Source organism: Giraffa tippelskirchi, chromosome X (assembly GCF_054371585.1).
Source record: "Giraffa tippelskirchi isolate mGirTip1 chromosome X, T2T-mGirTip1v1.2.pri, whole genome shotgun sequence".
Taxonomy (NCBI): Eukaryota; Metazoa; Chordata; class Mammalia; order Artiodactyla; family Giraffidae; genus Giraffa; species Giraffa tippelskirchi.
Window position 1 is genome coordinate 87,098,853 of NC_137289.1, and position 23,895 is coordinate 87,122,747.

Genomic DNA, 23,895 nt, shown 5'->3' on the forward strand with positions numbered 1-23,895 from the left:
CTTGACAGAGGTATACACGCAGCATCACCTTCAGCCACCAACTCGCCATCTCCCGGGATGGCCTTTGGGCTTGGCAGCAAACCACAGGAGGCCCTCGACCCCATTGGTTACACCTCGAGGGGGCGGGCAAAGAAGGCGCGTGCTGGATGGCAGGAACCGGACCAATGAGGAGGCGCAGCGCTGGCAAGCTGAAAGCTTCGCGAGATTTGCTGCGATCGCCTGCGCGTGCTGCTTTATGGCGCGCTCCAGACGCCGCCCGCCTCGCATGCCCTGACCGTTACCGCCGCCGCCCCCTCGACCTGGTTGATAAATCGTCGCCGCCCCAGGTCCGCGGCCACCCAGGTCGCGACATGAGCTCCTCAGATGATGAGGCGGCTGTTAGGGGAGTGGGTTTCAGCTCAGAGTGCGGGGAGCACAGAAGCGGCCTTGAGGTCCGCTCCACAGCTCTGCAGGGACCCAGCCCCGGCCCTGAGCCGGGGGCAGCGCGAAACGGCGAGGGTGAGGGTGGGGATGGCTTCCTAGATCCTGAGTGCTTCGAGTCAGAGCGGGAGGTAACGGAAGCGGGAGGGCAGGTGCTGTGTGGCCGCGAAGGCCGGCCTGGTTCCCCGGCCGACGACCAGGGGGACGTCCTGCAGCTGGCTGACGAGTCAGTGGCGGCCATCCTGCAGCAGCTGGCCAACCTGGACTTGCTGGGCATCCGCAGATGCCTGTCCCCGGAGAGCTACGTGGTCGGCGAAGGGTCTCCCTTGAGGGCCCTCGAGGAGCGACCCGGCAGTCGAGGCGTGGCCGCCCAGAGGGTTGGGGAAGAGGCACAGGCTGAGGCCAGCCCTCTCGAGGTTGGCAGGCTCGAGGCGTGCCGGGCCCGGGGAAACCCTAAGAGAGGCAGTAAGAGTAGGTTGAAGGTGGCTGTGGATCGCCAGCGGCCCCCCTCAGAAAGCCCAGCCGGGCTGCTGTCCGACTCCGAGTCCTCTGATGAGTTCAGTGAGATAGAGCTGATGAGGGTGAGCATTTATGGCAAAGACGGAGGACAGGCCAAGCTCAACAGCCCCAAGGGCCCCGGGGACACACCCAAACACTCAAAAGTCCAAGGCAGGGAGAATCTCCTTAACGTGCCAGGCACTTGCCAGTCCTCGGCTCTGCGAGGATTAATCTCGGTTGTGGAAAGGCAGGTCAGGCAGGGCTATGCAGAGCAGGGGGACATCTCTCCCTCTAAGAAATTGCAGAGCATGCTCAAGGAGAAGGGGGGCAGCCTGCCCAGGTCCCCGAGAGTAGCAGTAGCACCAGCTACTGCAGCTGCCACTACAGGCAGCCTACCACGGCCCAATCCTAGGAGGAAGGGGGTCCAGGAGAAGAAATCCCTCAGGGGCGTCTCCAAACCTGCCCCGGGGAGAACCTTCCCTTCCTGGGAGCAGGGAATCTCGGCCACTCCCCTGGATCCGGTCACCTTCCCCCCAGTCTCCGGCATCCCGCTGCTTGAGAGGTCCAAGAAGTATGCCTTGGTCCCTTCGGGAGCCAAAGAATCCAAGCAAACCGGCGCTCGGAAGAAATCCATGGCTAGGCGGGCACGGGAGTTGGTGGCAGCAATGGCGGTGTCCGGAGAAGACAACGACCCAAATAGAGACCCATTCCCAAAGGGCCAAGTGAGTAGGCCAGGCCCCTCCTCGCTCCCCCCTCTTCCCCCTGCCATCCTCCCCAGGACACAGGTCTTCACCCGTGCTCCCTCTGTCCATCCCTCAGGGGTGGTCATTGGGTGGCCCTCGGTCACTGGGTCATTAGGATGCCAGATTGGGGTCTTTTACTAGGGACAAACGTTAAGGTAGCACTTTGGGTGTGCTGGGCTGGGTTCTCCACCCTTGGCCTGTTTCCAGCCAGGCTGGGGCTGGAGTAGAAGGGAGAGCTGGTAGCTGAATTGATTTGAGGGGCCCCATAAAAGATTCACAGAGCTTCGGTGTTTAGACACATCACTTTCCTGAATCCTACTTCCTAGCTGATCCCCAAACCTTCCTTGCAGGGGCCCCAGGCTTTCTCAGTGCCACACTGTTGTCCCCAGCTCAGCTCTGCCTGCTGGCCTGGGGCTGACTTAGAGGGAATGTGCTGAAGAGATCAGCCTTTCAGTTTCCTTTCCAGTTCCCTGCCTCAGCTCGGTCTTGAATCACACGAGGTCTCACACACACAGACATAGACATATAAATGCACTGGTACACACAGGCGCACGCACACACACACATCCTTACTCCAGGTCAGTGAGAAATCTTTGTTCTTAGCTGACCACTGACAGGGCACCGGCGTCTTGTCCACGGGTGCGTCAAGGAGAACCCAGCAGCACCAACGTCAACATCAGAGGCGGGCAGGATTCAGGAAACTCAGAGCCCGTGGCCATGAACAAGGGAGAAGTCATGCCCAGAGGGCCTGGCCCCTCAGGTGAGTGTCCTGGGTTTTGATATGGGGGCAGGGAACCAGGGGTGAGGGCAGAAACCTCTGTCACTCTCTCTCTCTTTTCTGGGGCCTCAGCCTTGCTCTCAGGCTGCTTCTTCCATGGGAAACAGGTGTCAGCAGGGCTAGCCCTGGCCCCATCACCTTCTGTGTGGGATTTGTTTGGCAGGGGTGATCGGTGGCAGTGCCCCAACAGCTACTCTGGGCGTAGACCTGCAGGCTAATAGCGTTTTCTGTGAAGTGCTGTTCGCCCACATTGCTCTCCCAGGTGCTGGCCGTGGCTGCCGCTCTGGGAGGCTCGAACCCAGAACCACAGTCTTTCGGGACCATGGTGGTAAAATGGCTGCCCCTGAGGAATAGGAGGGGCAGGCCCAGAGAGAAGGTTTGGGCTGCCTGCCGGGCAGAGCCGGGGAGGCTTGATGTTAGCAGAGGGTGGTACTGCCTCACCTCACGTTAGACCCTGCTTGGCCCTTTCCACCTCACTGGGAGCCTGGGAAGCTGGATTGTGTGTCCTTTCCCTGTCAGGTGACCGCGAACCAACTGACCATCCCCCAAGACCGAAAAGGCGGCAGCAGCCAGCTGCAAGGCAGGGCTGTCCTCGGGTAATGCTTCTTCTGGCTCCTGGAAATGCACACCCAAACCCCATGGTGGGATCTGGGTCCAAGTTCAACTGACATGTGTGGGCACCCCCCCCCGCCCCCCACCCCGTCCCCTTCCCACACCCCAGGGAGGGAGCCCACCTCCTTTCCTCTGAGGAAAGTCTTTCCCTTGCCAGTCTAGACACCTGGCTTTGGGATGGAGGGCCCGGGGGGAGAGGAGGAGGGGAGGCGGGTGTATACTAACCGTTTCTCTTCCTGCTGTGTCTGCTGGCCTAGTGTCTGGTGCTACAGAGAGAAATAGACGACCTTAAGGAGCAACTTGGTATGAGGAACCAGGGACAGAGAGCAGTGGGTTCTTAGTGCAGAAGTGGGGTGGGCCCTTGGGGTGGGTGGGCTGCCGGTGCAGGAGGCCTCGTAGGGACCAGCATTCCTGTGGGGAGGAGAACCTATCACGCCTGACCCTGGAGCAGGCGGTGCATGTTCAGCTGGGCGTGTGGACAAGGAGCAAAGTGCTGTGTGGACTGCGTGCACACTCTGCCAGCCAGGCGAGTCCTAGAGAGCTCCTTCTGATAGGACTTGTAGAGATGCCTTGTTGATCTGGTGTGGCCTCGGAGGTTCTTGTTGGATTGTTTGTGAGACAATTTTTGAATGGTCTGGGCGTGGCCCCGACCTTGAGAGCTGCTGGCACATTTTGTTTCCTTTTAGGAAATGGCTCCACATTTAATTCCGGTAGTGGGGAGTGACGAGGCCCAGAGCTCTTTGCATCGGGGCTGGGGGTATGTGGGTTTCAGGTTGCAGGGCTAGGTGGTTCCCCACGGGGACAGGGGGACAGGCTTCTATGTCCGTCTGTCTAGAGCACCTGTTTATGCCTCTCCCTGTTGCAGCCTCCATGCAGTACCAGGTTGACAAGTTCCGGATCCTTTGAAGTGAGTGTTACACACCCCACACCCCTTCCCACAGTCCTGGCTGTTGAGCAGGGCCGTGGGCTGGCCCTGGCTTGAGGCTCTTCCCTGACTCTGCTGTTTCACAGGTTGAGCCCAGTATCTTCCGGCAAGAGGAGCAGCTGTTACCTCCGGGGCCGACGAGCTGTGGCCAAGCTTGTTGCCTCCTGTTCTGCCTCCACCAGGGCATCCTCTGCCCCTTGTTTTGCCCCCTGTCTGCCCCAGTTTCACAGCAGTTTTTGATTAAAAGGCTTCTCATATTCTGTGTTCTGTCCTCTCTCTGGGGGGTAGGGGTTGGGGGAATGGGGCAAGGCCTGGTGGGGAGCCACTCCGTATCAGAGCCTGTTCCACAACAGTACCTCTGGCATCCTGTGGGGGGCACTCTGGGTCAGCCTGTGCTACCATCCAGGCCGTCAGGCCAGCGGAGCGCCCCTAGTGTGTGTTCTGTGTGGGCTCTGTCTGGTCACCTTGGCACGTCCCTCCTTTTCCCTGAAGGCCCTCTTCTAGTTCTCTAAACACCCTCCTCTGGGGTTTAGGAGTTTCCATTCATTGCTGCCATTCTGCCTCCCTGTCAGAAGGAAGTCATGACCCCCTTACAGAGCTCCAGTCTTTCACCCTTCCCTCACTGCACTCATTGTCCTGCTTACCCCGACCACTCTGCTTTCCTGTCAGAGCACCCTCGATCTCTCCCCTGGCTTGCAATCGATGACCTTGCCTGCATGTTTACTTAAGCAGGTGGTAACAGGCACAGGTTTGCTCATCTTCCCCCTTCCCCTGCCCTACCCTCTCAGTGGAGTCCCTACCCCACCCCACCCCCGGAGCCACCTTGCAAGCAGGAACCTGCGTACTCTCCCCGCTCTCTTTAGCACTCACCCCTGAGACTCAGGCACCAAAACTTTGGCTTCCCCTTCCTTGGGTTCAGTAAAGGGCATGAGGATGAATCTTGGACCCGCTGAACTGGGGAGCAGGATCGAAGCTCAGGGGAACACAGGGGAACACAGGAGAAAAGCTCAGGTTAGTTGCTGAGCTGGAGGTCAGGAGAGGCGTCTGGTGCCAGTCTGGGGCAGAGTGCACCCTGACAGCTAGAGATGGATGGTCCGGTCCTTGGAGCTTTCATATCCTCCCTGCCCTAACCAACTGACCAGCCTACACTCCTGCAGCCTGGATGTCTCTCTGCCCTTGAGTGGAAACGGGCCCATCAGGCTCTATGACAAGTATGGTTGGTAAGTCTGTGTTCTTACAGGGTCTCCATCAAATACCGTTCCACCAGCCCCATGACAGATTTTCCTGCAAATGATACTTCCCGGAGTGTCCCAGCTCAGTCTCCCAGACTACTTGTTAGGGCACACAAGACTGAGTCTGAAATCCATGTTCAATTCCCGTCCCTCCCTCCCGCCCTGAAGTTTGGGGAGGACTTCCTTCTCTCAGCCAAGACCCCAGGGCTGTGCCAGCCTGAGACTCAGAGGGACACATTTGTATTGGAGTGAAATGAGGGTAGGTTCTGCCTGACTCCCTTCCTGAAAGACCACGGTTTTATTTCACAAAAGAGGGTATGATGGTAGGTAGCACATTCAAAGTTGGTGCCTGGGCATCTCTCTGGGTGAATTAAAGTCATCAGGGATAATGCCCCTTGAGGCAGAAAGGTGTGATTCGGGGAGTAATGGAAATAGAGCCTGGTCCAGATTCTGTAAGGCACTGAGTGAGCCGAAGCAAGGGTCGGATCTCCTTTATTCAAGGGGTGTTGTCACGTTCCCAAAACATAGAAGGGGGAGGATGCAGTTCACCAAACCTCAGGACAGGACATCCCAAAATGTTGGAGTCGCTGGAGGAGGCACTGGATCCTACCTTGCGATTCTGTGATGTCTGCCAACTGCTGAGGGTGTGGATGAGTGAAAATGGGAAGGGTGGCTCCGGAGACTACCTGGGACGTGGCTGCCCATCTTAGAAACAGGAGATCCCCCCCCCACCTGGATTACTTGTGGGGAGTTAGGGGTGACTGCACCTGAGCAATGGGGAGCCCTCGGGCCCGCCCTTCCCCCACATTTTGACCTTGACTTCCTTCCGGGGCTCATGGCATGAGGTCAGGTGGACAGAGCACGAGGGTTGGGCCAGTCACAGACCTCAGGGTCAGCAAAGAACATGCGTGGGACTTACTCCTTCCACTCAGACCCCTCCCTGGAGCAGGAGGGCCTGATCACTTAGTTTACAGCTGATCCGGTGGTTATTGCCTGGTGGTGTAGCACATCTCGCTGTTGTCCGAGTGAGTAGATTTGGCAGAGACCTTCCCGCTGAGGTTTCTGCCCACCGAGACACGTAGGTAAGTTGTGCCTGGGGAGAAGTCAAGCACCAGCATCAGCACCACCCTTGGGCAGAGTGGGGCACGGGACTGTGGTCACCAGGGTGAGGAAGTTGGAGAAGCTCATGGAAGTGGAGGTGCGAGGGCGTGAACACAACCCCTCGCTCACTTTTCACCAGGCTCCCTTCCCTCCTCTGGGCACACAGTTCAGACCAACTACCTCACTATAATGTTGCTGGAAACATATACATCACAGGCCTTGGCTCAGCCCCAAGCCTTCCACTTCCAGCGGGAAATCTGAGGCACAGGTTAAAGAAATACATCTGCGCCCCAGAGGGTAGGAGGAAGGCCGAAGCCCAGCCTCATTCGGTGCACCCCTGTTGCCTTTCCCCCTCATGCCCCTTCTCCAGCCTGGGAGACAGTGACAGCTGCTTTGGAGAGCCCTAGGCCCCGTCCTGCCTGTCCAACACCTGGGAAGAGGCTCCCTCCCCATTACACCCCCACCCCACCAGCCCCAGCCCCAGCCCCAGGCCTACCTCTCTCTCTGGACTCTTGAGGGAGATTGGCACAAACAAAGAAGGTAGAGGAGGTGAGTCCTGAAGAGGGAGCCTGGGGTGGTGAGCACAGTAAACTTGCCCAAAGATGTCCAAGTCCTAATCCCTGCAGTTGGCTTGTATTTTCCTTTGCGTGATAACAGTGGGTTATGCTTGCAGATGCAATGAAGGCTGCTACTCAGCTGACTTAATGTGGGGTAAGTTTCACCTGCATTGGCCAGGTTCGGCCGGGCACACTGGGGCTGCCATATTTTCCACCTTGACTGTCCCTGGGTAACTATCCCAGTCCCTGGAGTGTCCCAGTGTTTGAATGACTGTGGTGTGCTTGATGCCCTTGTGCTCGTGCGATCTTGAAGGCCTGGTAAGTACTGCTCAGATGCAGATGGAGAACAGGCCTGTAGTTTCGAACCCCCCTTTTGTTCCAAGCCAATCACTTCTTCCTCCCTAGTCCTCTTGAGGTATCTGCCAGCCTGACTTTTACCAGGATGATTCACTTTTTGAAAAGGATTTACTATTGCTTTTTATTAAAATAACCCTTCCAAACATAAAAGATTAATTACATTGAATTAAACAGACCATACATATACACGTTGTGGAGCGTGTGAGCCCTCAGTATCACAAATAATCATGAACCAATCAACCCATGTAACTATACTCAGGTGACATAAATGTACATTGCACGTCCAGAAGTCACCGATATGTTCTTTTCTCTGAGGAATCCAAATGGATAAATCTACATACTGCCCGATTCCATTTACTTCACATTCTTGAGGAGGCCAAACTATAGACACAGAAAACAGACTGGGGATTGCCAGGGTCTCGGGCTTGAGATTAGGGGTTAAACTACCAAAGAGAATGAAACAATTTTGTAGCTGATGAAAATGCTTTTTATGTTGATTGTAGTGGTGTTTCCATAATCGAATGTTTGTAGGCACTTAGATTTTTATGTAAATTAATCTCAGTAAACCCATATTATTTAATAAACTGTAGAAAGTACAGTATGAGATCGCAATCAGAGAAGAAAAAGAAACAAAGGGAGTCCAAAATGGAAAAGGAAAATGAAAACTGTCACTGTTTGCATGTGACATGTTACTATACATTGGAAATCCTAAGGATGCCACCTGAAATCTTCCAGAATTCATAAATCAATTCAGTAAAGTTGAAGAGTACAAAATTATTATATAGAAATCTGTTACATTGCTATCCTGTTCATGGGGTCCAATCCCAAAGAAGGGTAATGCCAAAGAACGTTCAAACTACCATACAACTGTGCTCATTTCATATGCTAGTAAGTGAAAGTGAAAGTGTTAGTTGCTCAGTCGTGTGTGAGTCTTGGCGTCTCCATGGACTGTAACCCAACAGGCTCCTCTTTTATGGGTTTCTCCAGGCAAGAATACCTACCTAAATATCCATCGACAGAGGAATGGATAAAGAATATGTGGTACCTATATACAGCGGAATATTACTTAACCATAAAAAGAATGAAATAATGCCACTTGCAGCAACATGGATGGGCGTAGTGATTGCCATACTGAGTGAAGAAAGTCAGAAAGAGAAAGACAAATGTCCCTTACACGTGGAACCTAAACAACTGTACAAATGAACTTATTAACAAAACGGAAACAGACTTTGAAAACTTATGATTACCAAAAGGGAAAGGCAGAGGTAGGGAAGGGATAAAGATCCTCATCTGGAACGCCCTAATGAGAGATGTTGAAGATGACATAAACAGATGGAAAGAAAGATCATATTCTTGTGAGGCCAAGCATTTGCAACTAGCCTCTGCTTTCCATTTCCCAAGGAAGGAGGCAAGTGGGCTTGAGTCCAGGTATTTACAATCAACCTCCGGCTTGCCCTTTGAAAGAGAAAGAATAAGAGATACAGGGTAAATAGTCAGGCTTTGTCTCCTGAGGACACTTTAAGATAACAGCTCTGGCAGAGACAGAGGGGCTACTCTCCGTTTGAGTAAAAGAGCAAGAGGTCACGTGTGTCCCATTCTCAGGGCAGGAGAGACACTGCACATGGGCAGAAAGGCTCCTTGGGGGTCAAAAACAAAGGGGCCCCACCCCATAATATGTGATGCAACGTCTCCCCCATAGGTCTCTGGGCTGGCATGCATCTTGGGATAGAGTTGCTCATGCATGTTGGGGAGGGTCCTAGGGCAGGTCAGGCGTGAGAAAAGAAACAGGATAACTGGCCAAACGGAAACAAAGACCCAAAAGGACTGCCCTGTATAAGTGACTTAACTGCCTCTCACTGCACTCCTCCTCATTAGGACAGATGCCCACACCCTGTCTCTCCAAGTGTGTATCATTGCCTTCTCTGTCTTAACTAAACAAGCTGTTTCTCTGTGTGCTCTCCTACTTGTTGTGCTGTGTCTCTAACAATAAACTCTGTACCTCTTTTTACAGATTTTGCCTCCTTGAGAAATGCATTTTTCAAAGGGGCAAACTTAAAGCCACAGCTCACTGCTGCCTCTCTGAGATCACTTGGATTGGAAGAATCAATATTGGCAGAACGACTATACAACCCAGTGCAACCTACTGATGCTGAATCCCTATCAAATTACCGATGGTATTTTTCACAGAACTAGAACAAAAATTCTCAAAGTTTGTATGGAGACACAAAGGACTGTGAATAGCCAGAGCAATCCTGAGAGAGAAAAATGGAGCTGGAGGAATCAGGCTCCTGGGCTTCAGACTATACTACAAAGGTACAGTCATCAAAACAGTATGGTACTGGCACAAAAACAGAAATATTGATCAAAGGAACAGGATAGAAAGCCCAGAAATAAACCCATGCACCTATGGTCAATTAATCTCTGACAACGGAGGCAAGAATATACAAAGGAGAAAAGACAGTCTCTGCAATAAGTGGTGCTGGGAGAACAGCTGCACAGAAAAGAATGAAATTAGAACATTCTCTAACATCATACACAAAAATAAATTCAAAATGGATTGAAACCTAAATGTAACACAAGACACTATGTAACTCTTAGAGGAAAACATATGCAGAACACTCTTTGACATAAATCACAGCAATATGATTTTGCATCCACCTCCTAGAGTAATGAAAATAAAAACGAAAATAAACAAGTGGGATGTAACTAAACTTAAAAGCTTTTGGACAGCAAACGTGGCGGGGGGGTGGGGGGTGGGGCGGGGACTATAAACAAGACGAAAAGACAACCCTCAGAATGGGAGAATACATTTGAAAATGATGTGACAGACAGGGGATTACCTTCCAATATACAAGCACTTCATGAAGCTCATCATACATACATACATACATACATACATACATACGTATATATATATAAAATCTGCCCATTATGTTTTATAAAAAGGGGCAGAAATTGTGATTCTCCAAGAAGACATACAGATGGCCAAAAACCACGTGAAAAGATGCTCAACATCATTATCAGATAAATGCAAATCAGAACTACAATGAGGTATCACCTCACGCCTATCAGAATGGCCATCATCATAAATGTACAAACGGTAAATGCTGGAGAAAGTGTGGAGAAAAGAGAATCCTCCTTCACTGTTGATGGGAACATAAATTGGTACAACCACTACGGAGAAGAGTATGAAGTTTCCCTAAAAACTGAAAATAGAACTACCGTAAGATCCAGCAATCCCACTCCTGGGCACATATCTGGAGAAAACCATAATTTGAAAAGATGCATGCACTCAAATGTTGATTGCAGCACTCTTTACAACAGCCAAGACACGGTAGCTACCTAAATATCCAACGACGGAGAAATGGATAAGGAATATGTGATACATATATACAATGGAATATTACTTAACCATACAAAGAATGAAATAATGCCACTTGCCGCAGCATGGATGGATGTGGTGATTGTCATACTGAGTGAGGAAAGTCAGAAAGAAAAAGACAAATGTCCCTTAGGGGTGGAACCTAAAAAACTGTACAAAGGAACTTATTTACAAAACAGAAAGAGATTTTGAAAACTTATGATTACCAAAAGGGAAAGGCAGCGGTAGGGGAGGGATGAATTAGAAGTTCGGGATTAACAGATACAGCCTACTATATGTGAAATAGATAATCAACAAGGGCCTTCTGTATAGCACAGGGAACTCTACTCAACATTGTGTAATAATTTTTATGGATAAAGAATCAGAAAAGAAATGGATATATGTAGATGTATAACTGAATCACTCTGCTGTACACCTGAACCTAACACAGCATTGTAAATCAACTATACGCCAGTTAAAAATAAACATTAAATTAAAAGAAATATTTTTAAAAGTACATTATGAATAGATATTGACACTACTTACTTTTTCTGAACATGGTTTTCTCCCATAGTCTGATGAGCTGGAAGGATATATCACCTCAAATTAAATCAAGTTTGTATTCCTGGGGTGAATCTGTGTGCTGTGCTATGCTTAGTTGCTCAGTCCTGCCCGGCACTTTGCGACCCCATGGAGGGGGGAGCCCAGCGGCTCTTCTGTCTATGGGGATTCTCCAAGCAAGAATACTGGAGTGGGTTGCCATGCCCTCCTCCCGGGGAACTTCCCCACCCAGGGATCGAACCCAGGTCTCCCGCATTGCAGGTAGGTTCTTTACCATCTGAGCCACCAGGGAAGCCCCGGGATGAACCTACTCATGGCATATGATGTATTTCCCTTTTGCATATCCTGTAGGATTCACCTTGCTAAGATTCCGTTTCTGGTTCTTGCTTTTATGCGCTGAGTGTGTGATTGACCTGTGCGTTTCCTTTCTCAAACTGTCCTTGACAGGATTTAATATCAAGGTTATTTCATTCTCAGGGAAATGAGTTTGGGAGTATCCCACCTTTTCTATTTTTCCTAAGGTTTTGTGTGAAATTGAAAATATTTATACCTAGGATGTTTGTCAGCATTCAGTGGGGGAAGCCTGGAGGATTTCTGTGAAAGTTGCTTTGACTACTGGTGTATTTCATTATGGTTACCTGGAGCAACTCAGGGTGGCTATTCTTTCTGGAGTCAGTGTTGGTAAGTTATTATTTTTTTTTTCTAAAAATTGGTCATCTTTTCCTAAGTTTTCAAACGGATTGGAATAAAGTGGCCCATGATGTCCTCTTTGCCCCCAAATTTTATTTTCGGAAATATCTCTCTTACATGTAGCTGTTGTTGTTGTTCAAGTCACTAAGTCGTGTCCAACTCTTTGCGACCCCATGGACTGCAACACACCAGGCTGCCCTGTCCTCCACTATCTCCTGGAGTTTGCTCAAACTCGTGTCCATTGAGTCGGTGATGGCATCCAACCATCTCCTCCTGTGTACCCCATCCCCACTCCACCTTATCCTCCTGCCCTCACTCTCTCCCAGCATCAGGGTCTTTTCCACTGAGTCCTAACCACTGGACCCCCAGGGTATTCCTTCTACAGATAGCAGTTGCAAGAAAACAGCACAGAACACCCAAAGATCCTTCACCTGGACTGACCCACTATTAATATTTTGCCACATTTGCCATAGTCTCTGTCTGTCCCTCTCTCTGTTTTGTTGAATCACTGGAGTTCCTTTAAGACGTTGCGGTGTATCTTCTCTCAATATTCCAGTATGGATCTCTAAAGAAAAAGATTAGTCTGCCTCAAAATCTTAATGCAATTATCATACTCAGGAAATTTAATTTTGAGACAATACAGTTACCTACTATATGATCCTCACTCAAAATGTCTGATCGTCCCAATATGGTTTTTCTACCTGATTTCTAAAATAAGTTTGCTTCCAAATAAAGGCCACGTGATGCATTTGGTTGTCAAGCGTCTTCAGTGTCCTGTAAACTATAACATTTCCCTAGATTTTTTTGGTCTTGCACGATAGTGACATTTTTAAAGATCCAATCCAGGTGGTTTTTAGAAATCTTCTCCAGTTGAATTTGTCTCATTGCTGCTTCCTGATTCCACTCAGGTTAAATGTTTTGGCAGGAATACCGCAAAGTTGATGTCCTGTCCGTCTCCGCGCATGGCATCAGGATATTCTTTAGATTCTTCCAATTCTATTCAGATATATTTGACATACAGCACTGTATAAATTTAAAGTGTACAGCATCATGGTTTGACTTATATACATCATGAAATGAAATGATTATCACAATAAGTTTAGTGAACGCTCATCTTCTCATATAGATACAAAATTAAAGAAAAGGACAATTTTTCTTGTGAGAAGAACTCTTAGGATATGCTCTCTTAACAACTTTCATATATAACATACGGCAGTGTCGACTGTATTTACCATGTTGTACGTTACATCCCTCGTACTTATTTATCTAATAACCGGAAGTCTGCCCCTTTTGCCCACCTTTGTCCAATTCCCCTCCCCCACACCTACCCTTTGGTAAGTGCAAATCTGATCTCTTTTCCTCCGCGTCTTTGTTTGTTTGCTTGTTTGTCTGTTTGCAAGCATAATTGACCTACAACACCATGTTAGTTCCTGGGATACAACATCGTGATTTATTATTTCTATACATTTCAAAATGGTCAGCACTGTAATTCTAGTTATGATATGCCACCATACAAGGGCAGTGCATAGTTATTGACTATATTCCCTACACTGTGCGTGTCTCTTTTTCTATCTGATTATTTTAAGTTGCTGGCCTCTTAAGTTTAAATGCATATTAACTACCCCCCATCTTTACTCCTCTCCTCACGTTTACTGTTTCTGACATCATATTTTCCATCTTTTTCTTCTGTGTATCCCTTAACTAAGGGGCTTCCCAGGTGGCTCAGTGGTAAAGCATTTGCCCGCCAATGCAGGAGACGTGGGTTCGACCCGTGGGTCGGGAAGGTCCCCTGGAGAAGAAATGGCAACCGAATCCAATATCCTTGCCTGGAGAATCCCATGGACAGGGGAGTCTGGCGGGCTAGGTCCATGGGGCTTCAAAGACTCGAACATGACTTAGCAACTAAACAACAGCAACACTCCCGTACCTACTCATTGCGGATACAGATGCTTTTTACTACTTTAGTCCTTTATCCTTCCCACTAGCTTTGTAAGTCATTGATGTACTACCTTTACTGTATATTCGCCTTTATCAGTGAGCTTTCTCCTTTCATCATTTTCATGTTTCTAGTTGTGTCTTTTCTTTTTTGCTTGGAGAAGTCCGTTTGACATTTCCTGTAAAGCTGGTTTGGTGATGCTGAACTCTTTTAGCTTTTGCCTGTCTGTAAAACTTTTGATCTCTCCTTCAGATCGGAGTGACAGTCTTTCCAGTAGTGTCTTCTTGGTTGGAGGTTTTTCTCTTTATCGTTTTAAATATGTCGTGCCACTCCCTTCTGGCCTGCAGAGTTTCTGCCAAAAAGTCCCTTGTGTGTAACTTGTTGCTTTTCCCTTGCTGCTTTTAACATCCCCTCTTTAGCTTTATTTTTTGCCATTCTAACTACAATGTGTCTTGCTGTGGTCTTCTTTCTGTTTAGGGCTCTCTGTGTTCAGTACCTGGATGCCCATTTCTTTTGCCAGGTTAGCAAAGTGTTCAGCTGGTATGTCTTCACATATGCTCTCTGCCCCTTTCTGTCTTTCTTCTCCTGCTGGGACCCCTAGAATTCAAATGTTTCTATGCTTGACCTGGTCCCAGAGGTCTCTGAAACTGTCCTCATCTATGTTTATTCCTTCTTTTTTCCTGTTCAGCTTCAGTGATTTCCACTCTCCTGTCTTCCAGCTTCTTGATCTGTTCCTCCGTATCATCTCACCTACCGTTGAAGTATATTTTTTATTTCACGGATTGTACTCTTCATCTCTGTTTGGTTCTCCTTTAGATGTTTTATTCTTGCTACTTTTTTTAAACTTTTTAAAATTGATTTATTTTTAAATGGAGGATAATTGCTTTAAAATATTATGTTGGCTTCGGACGAACATCAACATGAATCATCCATAGGTATATATATATCCCATCCCTCTTGAACCTCCTTCCCAGCTCCCACCCCACCCCACCCATCTAGGTTGTCACAGAGCACCAGGTTTGAGTCCCCTGCATCATACAGCAAATTCCCAATGGCTATCTGTTTTACATATGGTAAGGTATGTGTTTCAACGCTACTCTCTCTATTCGTCCCACCGGCTCCTTCCCTCACGGTGTTCGCAAGTCTGTTCTCTGTGTCTGTGTCTCCATTGCAGCCCTGCCAATAGGTTCATCAGTACCATCTTTCTAGATTCCATATATATGCGTTAATATATGATAATTGTTTCTCACTTTCTGACTTACTTCACTCTGTATAATAGGCTCTAGGTTCATCCACCTCAATAGAACTGACTCAAATGTGTTCCTTTTTATGGCTGAGTAATGTTCCACTGTATATATGTACCACCACTTCTTTATCCATTCATCTGTCCATGGACATCTAAGTGGCTTCCATTTCCTAGCTGTTACAAATAGTGCTGCAGTGAACATTGGCATACATGGGTCTTTTTGCATTATGGTATCGTCAGGGTAGATGCCCAGTAGTGGGATTGTCGGGTCTTATGGTCGTTTTATTCCCAGGTTTTGTTTCAAGGACTCTCCTTACTGTTCTCCAGAGTAGCTATATCATTTACATTGCCACCAACAGTGCCAGAGGGTTTGCTTTTCTCCACATCATTTCTAGTGTGTGTTGTTTGTAGCTATTCTGATGATGGCCATCCTGACCTGTGTGAGGTGATACCTCGTTATAGTTTTGATTTACGTTTTCTAATAATGAGTGTGGGGAGAAATGGCAATAACCTCAGATACACAGACGACACCACCCTTACGGCAGAGACTGAAGAGGAACTAAAGAGCTTCTTGATGAAGGTGAAAGAGAAGAGTGAAAAAACTGGCTTAAAACTCAACATTCAAGAAACGAAGATCATGGCATCCGGTCCCATCACTTCACGGCAAATAGATGAGGAAACAACGGAACCAGTGACAGACTTGATTTTCTTGGGCTCCAAAATCACTGTGAACGGTGACCGCAGCCACAAAATTAAAAGACGCTTGCTCCTTGGAAGAAAAGCAATGACAAACCTAGACAGCGTATTAAAAAGCAGAGACGTTACTTTGCCTACAAAAGTCCTTGTACTCAAAGCTATGGTTTTTCCAGCAGTCACGTAGGGATGTGAGAGCTGGACAAGAAAAAAGGCTGAGCGCCGAAGAATTGATGCCTTTGAAGTGTAGTGCTGGAGAAGACTCTTTTTTTTTTTTTTCTTTTTTTTTTTTTTTTTTTTTTTTTTTTTGGAGAAGACTCTTGAGAGTCCCTTGGACAGCAAGGTCAAACCAGTCAACCCAAAAGGAAACCAATCCTGCTCATTCATTGGAAGCCCTGATGCTGAAGCTGAAGCTCCAATACTTTGGCCACCTGATGCGAAGAGCCGACTCATTGGAAAAGACCCTGATGCTGGGAAAGGCTGAAGGCAGGAGGAGACGGGGACGACAGAGGATCAGATGTTTGGATGGCATCACTGACGCAGTGGACATGAGTTTGAGCAACCTCTGGGAGATGGTGAAGGACAGGGAAGCCTGGCGTGCTGCAGTCCATGGGTGGCAAAGAGTGGGACACGACTGAGAATATAATCCTGCAAGCCTAAAACATACTTCTCTCCCCACTATGAATCAATATCAAATGAATAAGCATAGCCTTCAGCTGACATAGGTAGGGCTAGCACCTACATGGCTGGCTATGGGGTCCTAGGTGTCCCAAAGTTCGTCTTGTCCTGCTGGTGAGTGTGGCTGTTTCTGGGAGCAGCTGGCTGACATGCCAAGGTATCTTCAGGCTGGTTTGTCCTGCCGTTGACTGGGTTTGGGGTCCAGGGTGTCCTGGGGCTAGTGCCAGCTCACTGGTGGGTGGAGCTCTGTTTCTGTTCCTGGGTCTCTAACTGCAGGGCCCTGGGGGTCTCAGAGCTGGTCTCAGTTCACTCTTCGGTGGGGCCCGTTCCTGATATTGCTGGCTGTGGAATCCTGGATGTCGCATAGGGGGTTTCCACACACTGCAGTGTGGGGCCAGATTCCAGAGCTGCTGGCTGAGAGCTCCAAAGTGTCCCAGACCTGGTGTCTACTTGCTGGTACACTGTGCTGGGGCTCAGTGGCTCTTGGGACTGGTGTGGGCCTGCTGGTGGGTGACCTATTTCCTGGTGTGGCAGGCTGCAGGGCTGGAGTTACTCCGGTTGCTGTTGTCTGCCTGCTGGTGGATGGAGCTGGTTCCTGGGTTCTCTGACTTCAGGGCTCTGGAGGAGTCCAGAAGTTGTTGTTTTGGGCCATTGGTGGATGGGTCTGGGTACAAGGAATACTAGGGCTGGTGCCTACCCACTGATGGGTAAAACTGGTCCTGGGGCTAGTGATGACCTGCTGTGGGCAGGAACTAGGTCCCACGGCCTCTGACTGCAGGACCCTGGAGTCCTGGCTTAGTGCCTTCTCACTGGTATAGGGCCAGTGTGGTGTGTCGGGGCCTCTGATTGACAGGTCCAGCTCCAGGGAGTCATAAGACAGCAGGCTTGCTTGTGGGTGGGGCTGCGTCTCTGCCTGGCTAGTAGCTTGGCCTGTCCTAGTATTCCTGCCTACAGGCTGATGGGCAGGTCTAAGCACTGGTGCTAGTAAGCTAGAGGGGGGAGTCCAAAATGGCACTTTCTAGCACCAGTGACCACGGGGTAGAAGGAGCTCCGCAAAATGACTGCTTCCAGTGTCTATGTCCCCAGGGTGAGTCCAGTTGCCTCTTGCCTCTCTGGGAGGCTCTCCAAGATAAGTAGCTGGGTCTGACCCAGGCTCCTTTCAAACTATTGCTTCAGCCCTGGGTCCTGGAGCGTGTGAGATTTTGTATGCCCCCGTTAAGAGTGGAGTCTATTTCCCACGACCCCTTGGCTCTCCTGAAATTAAGCCCTGCTGGCTTCAAATCCAAAAGTCCTGGGACATCCTCTTCATGCGAATAAATACAATTTCATCAGCAAAATTATACAGACTACCACTACACAGAATAGGCATGAATCTTACAAACTTAACATTGTTTGATAAACCAAGAAGCAACACAGATATATTTAACAATTCCATTCGTACAGCTGTAAGTAGCTGTCAACACTAACTCATAACATTATGTGTGTGTGTGTGTGTGTGTAGTATAAAATTTTTGAGGAAAACAGAAGAAAGGATGGCACATAAGTAAGAGTGGGCCTATTCTCCTTGAAGAAGGAACGGGGCTAAGATAAGACAGGGAAACTTCAGGAGTGTTGGGGAAAGCCGACACTATCCACTTCTATGACTTGGGGGTATACACTTGATAATCAATTATTAAACTCCACGTATATATTGTGACTTTTTCTCTATCTATGTTACGTTTCGGTATAACTGGAGAAGAATATAATGCTTAGGGAAATAACATCCCAGTATAAGCATAGTGTAATTATATTCTAACCAGAAGTAGAACCAAAATTACTTTCTTTGTTGATAACCTATCTAACTGAGCTTAGTAATCTTATTTCATCTACATTAATAGCTATATTTTTGGGAACTCATACCTTTTAAACTAAAACTAATCAAGTGATGCTTATTTAATTATAATATCAATCTCAATTTTTAAATATATTCCATATTTGGGTAGTACATTCTCATTCAGAATTTAATTGTGAACTTGTGCTGAAACTCAAAGAAGTCATGTATTTGGATACAATTTCTCAGAGACGTCTCCCCTCCCCATCCACTTCCTCTCAGAGGTGGAGCACCAAGAACCTGAGAAAAAGAAATGAAGGCCAGAAATCCAGAGCGATGTGCCTGCGCTATAGTACACCTATCTGACAAGCCGAGGGCAGTATTGCTTAAGGCTGTTTGTTGGGAAGGGCCAGATGCCATGCCTTTGGAGTTCCTCCTGTTCTTTGTGATTCATCTATTAACCCCTGAGACTGAGGAGCTTATTTGTGCCAGTATGGTGGCGGTGGTGATGGTGCTGGTGGTTGGATGGGCTGCATCTCCCTTGCCCGTTTGACACTGCTGTCTTAACACCAACCTTCACCCCTGCTCCCCACAGCAGCAGCTCTTTTCTTCCTCTTTCTCCTCAGACAGAAACTGAGACCATCGATGTGCTAGACTGGGTGTGCTCCCACCTTCCACTGGCACAGAAGCAGTAGGTGGGTGTGCACAGCCCTTCAAGCCCTTCCCTTGTTCTTTGTAAGGAGCAAAGTGGAAAGAATTTTCCTTGAATGTCAGCCTCCACCCCGCAGTGAGTGCGCCTACTTTTGTTTCTAGTCTTGTGGCCCAAGTGAAGGCTCCACACTGGTTTGTGGCATCGATAGGGTCGATAGGAAGAATGTCATGTTTTTTAAAAGCTCACTGATTGATGAAATGAAACAGGAGTCATTTTCTGGGGCCACCCCGCTGCCTAAAGATAACAAAACTTTTCCCATTATAAATACGGATCCATCTTCTAACCTTGTTGTTCAGAATTCCAGCTGTTATAATGCACCTCCCTTTTTAAGGATGGACCCGAAACAGAAATTGAGGAAACATTTCTCTTGAGACTTTACCTTAAATGACTGAGCATGTAAGGGTCTTCTCGTGCTTATTAGGGATTTTTCATCTCTTTAAACTACATGTGCTTTATTGCTAATTCTTTGACACCATCAGAAGACATTTTGGAAAAAAAATGTTTTGCCCATGATTCGAGGACCCAAATGCCTCAACTGAGTTTTCCCGCATGGTTCCTGCCCCAGAATCACAGACGTACAGAATATTAGAGCTAGATAATCTCACGTAGAAATCTAACAGTTCTACTCCTGAGGGGTGTACAAATGGGGAATCTGAGAGTAGAGGGACAGTGCCATGTCAAGGCCAGCAGACAGTTCAACTATACCTCTTCAGTCCCCACTTTGCTGTTTCTTAGGACAGAAGCACCTCCATCGCCTCACACTCAGAGCCCTTGTGGATGGGTGTTGAAGTTGGTACAGCTTCTTCCCAACCTCCTGACTAACTGGAAACAATGAAATCTGTCCCATTTACTGTCAGTTATAGCTAGAGCCTTGTTCACTCACTTGAGCATCCCGGGTGAAGCACTCTCCTTCACTGCATCCAGAGAGTCTCTAGTGTTTTGGGGTCACCGTGGATTGCTGACCTGACAGGCCTAACACAAGGTGGAGTAAGGTAGGGCAAGCACTTGATGAGCAATCAGGAGACCTGTCTCTCGCCTAACCTGCTGAAAAGCACTTCCCCTTTCTGAACCTCTTGTTTCTCCATCTCGGAAAAGAGGAAGGTGACCTAGAACAGTGGCTCTCAACCTGGGTTCCAAGAACTTCCTGAAATTGTGTGCAAACACTTCTTGGGAGGGTGTATGGAGCTTTCAATAGATTCTCAAAGGAGTCCTATTATGGGCTGAGTTGTGTTGCCCCTAAATTCCTATCTTCAAACCTTAACGCTCAAAGTGACTGAATTTGGAGATGGAGCCTTTAGAGAGGTAATTAGGGTTGATTGAGGGAGCTGGTAAAGAATCTGCCTGCAATACAGGTTTGATTCCTGTGTTGGGAAGTACCCCTGGAGAAGGGATACGCTACCCACTCTAGTATTCTTGGGCTTCTCTGGTGGCTAGATGGTAACGAATCCACCTGCAGTGTGGCACACCTGAGTTCCATCCCTGTGTTGGGAAGTTCCCCTGGAGGAGGGCATGGCAACCCACCCCAGTATTCTTGCCTGGAAAATTCCCATGGACAGAGGAGCCTGGTGTGCCACAGTTCATGGGGTCACCAAGAGTCTGACACGACTGAGTGACCAAGCACAACACACACAGAGGTTATAAGAGTGGGGCCCTAATCCCATAGGATCTGATATCCTTAAAAGAGGAGGAGTTACCAGGTCTCTCGCACTCTCTCTCTCTCTGTCTCCGTCCACACACAGAGGAAATGTCATGTGAGGAAACAGAGAGAAGGTGGCCAACTGCAATACAAGAGGAGTGCCTACACCAGGAATTGAACTGGCTGGCACCTTGATCTTGGACTTCTAGTATCCCGAACTATGAGAAACTAAATGTCTTTTGTTTAAGCCATCCGGCCTGTGGTATTTGGTTTTGGCAACTCGAACAGACTAACGCAGGGCCCATAACCAAAAAAAAGGTTCAGAGCCATTGGACCCACTGGTTGCCAGAAACCCATCCTGGACATTCATGTTTCAATACAACGATTTTAGGCACTTGCAGATTTCTTGAGTTCTTGCTTCGAACAGTGCAGGATATCATTTATTGCAACATACTTCCTCTGCTAATAGTTGCATAACACAGATTTGTATCTATATAAACCCAAAGGCCAGAGTTTAAATCCTGATTCCACCATCTACTAGATGTTTGACTTTGGACAAGTTATCGCATGTTTGTGCCTCGAATATAAAGTAGGGATAACATTAGTGTCTACCTCACATGGCTGTTGTGAGAATTAAATGACATAATGCATGTAGAGGGCCTAGCACATAATCAAGTTTCAACAGATATTAGTAGCTTTTGTGATGAAAATGTAAGTAGCAGTCAGGGTTTTTTGCCCTTATAAACAACAATGATGTGAGCAAACCTCTTTATACACAGAGAATTGTTTTTAAGTCCTTAGCTGGATTAACTAAGAGGAAAAGACTAAAGTAACTGAAATCATAAATAAAAGAGGGGATATTACAACCAACGTGACAATAATAAACAGGATTTTACAAGAATATCATGACCAATTGTGGCAATAAATTGGACAACCTAGAAGAAATGGATAAATTCCTAGGAACACACAATCTACCAGAACTGAATCAAGGAGAAACAGAAAACACAATACACCAACAATGAGATTGAATCGGTAATGACAACCCCCCCCCGCACACACACACACAAAATCAGGAACTGATAGCTTCACTGGAGAATTCCACTAAACATTTAAAAAATTAATACCAATCTTTCTCAAATGCTTCCAAAAAATCGAAGAAGAGGGAACACTTCCCAACTCATTTTATGAGGCCAGCGTTATCCTGATATCAAAGGCACCAAAAGAAAAGAATACTAGAGGCCACATTCCCGGATGAATGCGGATGCAAAAATCCTCGACAAAATACTAGCAAAACAATTCAACAGCACATTAGCAGGACTATGTGCCACGGTCAAAAGGGATTTATCCCTTGGTGCAAGGATAGCTTAACATACAAAAATCAATCAATGTAATAAAACACATTAACTGAATGAAGGACAAAAATCACACGATCTTCTCTATAGATGCACAAAAAATTCAACACTCCTTCATGAGAAAACACAGTCAAACAACTAGGAGTAGAAAGAAATTACCTCGACATAATAAAGTCCACAACTAACATCATACTCAGTGGTGAAAGTCTGAAATCGCTTCTTCTAAGGTGAGGAACAAGGCAAGGAAGCCCGCTCTCACCATTATGTTAGTATTCAACAACTGGAAGTCATAGCCAGAGCTGTTAGGAAAGCAAAAGAAATAAAAGGCATCCAAGTCAGAAAGAAGTAAAATTATCTCTGTTGAAGATAGCATGCTTTCGTACATGCAAAACTCAAAAGATTACACACACCCTTACACACACACATGGACACAACTGGTAGAACTCATAAACAAATTCAAAAAAGTTGTAGGACACAAAATCCAAAAGGAAAGTTCAGTTGTATTACTATACACTAACAAAGAACAATTTGTAAAGGAAATTAAGAAAACAATTCCATTGACATTAGCAGCAAAAAAGAATAAAATACTGAGGAATAAACTCAAGCAAGGAGTCAAAAGACTTGTACACTCCCAACTACAAAACATTGCTGAAGGAAACTAAAAAAGACACAAATAAATGGAGAGGCATCTCTCTGCACAGACAGGAATATAAATATTGTTAAGAAGTCCACACTATCTAAGGTGGTTAATTTTATGTGTCAGCTTGACTGGTCCACAGAGTGCCTAGGTATTTAGTCAAACATTATTCCGGGTGTTTCTGTAGGGTGCTTTTTCATGAGATTAACATTTAAATCAGTCAACTGGATAAAACAGATTTCCTCCTGATAATGTGGGTGGGCTTTACCTAATCAGTTGATAGTCTGAATAACACAAAAAGGCAACCTTTCCTCACGTAAGAGAATTCCTCCTGCGTGAAAGCCTTTGGACCTGGGACATCAGCTTCTTTTCCTGCCTTTAGACTCAAACTGAAATATCAGCTCTACTGGTTTGGTTCTTAGGCCTTCTAACCTGGGCTAGAGCTAAACCACTGGCTCTTCTGGGTCTCCAGCTAGCCAACTCACCCTCTAGATCTTGGGACTTACCAGCCTCTACAGTCGAATGAGTCAATTCTTTTACACACACACACACACACACACACACACACACACACACTCCACTGGATCTGTTCCTCTAACACACTACCCAGAGTGATCTACAGATCCAATGCAAACCCTATCAAAATCCCAATAGCATGTTTTACAGAAATAGAAAAATTCGTCCTAAAATTTAAATAGAATCTAAAAAGAGATCCTAAATAGGGAAAACAATTTGGAAAAAGAAAAAGTAGAGAACTCACACTTCCTGATTTCAAAACTTTACAAAGCTACAGTAATGAAAACTGTATGTTACTGCCATATTAACAAATAGATCGGTGGAGTAAACTAGAGATCTTAGAAATAAACCCTCACTTTTAGAAGGTGTGCCAGGCCGTGGACTTCCTGATAGAGGAAAAAAATGGCTTTCCTCTCTTTTTTTTTTTTTTTTTTTAAGTTTTAAGATCTTTGGATCAAAGCAAGGACTCTGAAGTCAGATTGCTTGGTTTCAATTCTACCACTGATCCCCATGGGCCAAATGACCTTGGGCCAGTGGCTGAACCTCTCAGTACCTGTTTCCTCACCTGTAAGAGGCTGGTGATTAGTAGTACTATAGTCCTAGGAGGGTCACAAGGAAGCATTACTATTTATGTATAGCACTTAGAAGAGTGCCGGGCACAGGGTCCCTGCTCTATAAGTTGCTTTTCCTAGATTCAGCCAAATTACCTCCCAAATGGATTTCTTGCACCACCGCCACAGAGGTTTGCTCCTCAACTCACCCACTCTCGGAATGGTTAAGCACTTGGAAGCTTGTCGTCCTAGTGCGGGAAGCCCGATTCGTGGTTTTAGTTTACATCTCCAGG

General features: G+C 47.2%; 1 protein-coding gene across 2 annotated transcripts; it reads left to right on the forward strand.

The window, feature by feature from the left end:
* Positions 1–202: 202 nt before the first annotated feature.
* LOC145535254 (uncharacterized protein CXorf49 homolog) lies at positions 203–4,233 on the forward strand. 2 transcript variants are annotated; one of them, XR_014075340.1, is made up of 7 exons: positions 203–1,640; positions 2,265–2,421; positions 2,959–3,035; positions 3,309–3,354; positions 3,738–3,808; positions 3,917–3,958; positions 4,063–4,233. XR_014075340.1 is itself a non-coding variant. In XM_081563604.1 (6 exons), the coding sequence occupies exons 1-5, from the start codon at positions 351–353 to the stop codon at positions 3,955–3,957; spliced, it is 1,611 nt and encodes a 536-aa protein (XP_081419730.1). In that variant the 5' UTR covers positions 265–350; the 3' UTR covers position 3,958; positions 4,063–4,233. The 2 variants fall into 2 exon arrangements, 1 of the variants encoding a protein (XP_081419730.1); XM_081563604.1 differs by lacking the exon at positions 3,738–3,808 and having other exon boundaries at positions 265–1,640.
* The last annotated feature ends 19,662 nt before the right edge of the window (positions 4,234–23,895 follow it).

Bases quoted from the DNA above. Each gene is read 5' to 3' on its own strand.
- LOC145535254 (XM_081563604.1), top strand. From the start codon at position 351: ATGAGCTCCTCAGATGATGAGGCGGCTGTTAGGGGAGTGGGTTTCAGC. The intron at 2,422-2,958 runs GTGAGTGTCCTG...TTTCCCTGTCAG, and splicing joins CAGAGGGCCTGGCCCCTCAG to GTGACCGCGAACCAACTGAC. The intron at 3,036-3,308 runs GTAATGCTTCTT...CTGCTGGCCTAG, and splicing joins CAAGGCAGGGCTGTCCTCGG to TGTCTGGTGCTACAGAGAGA.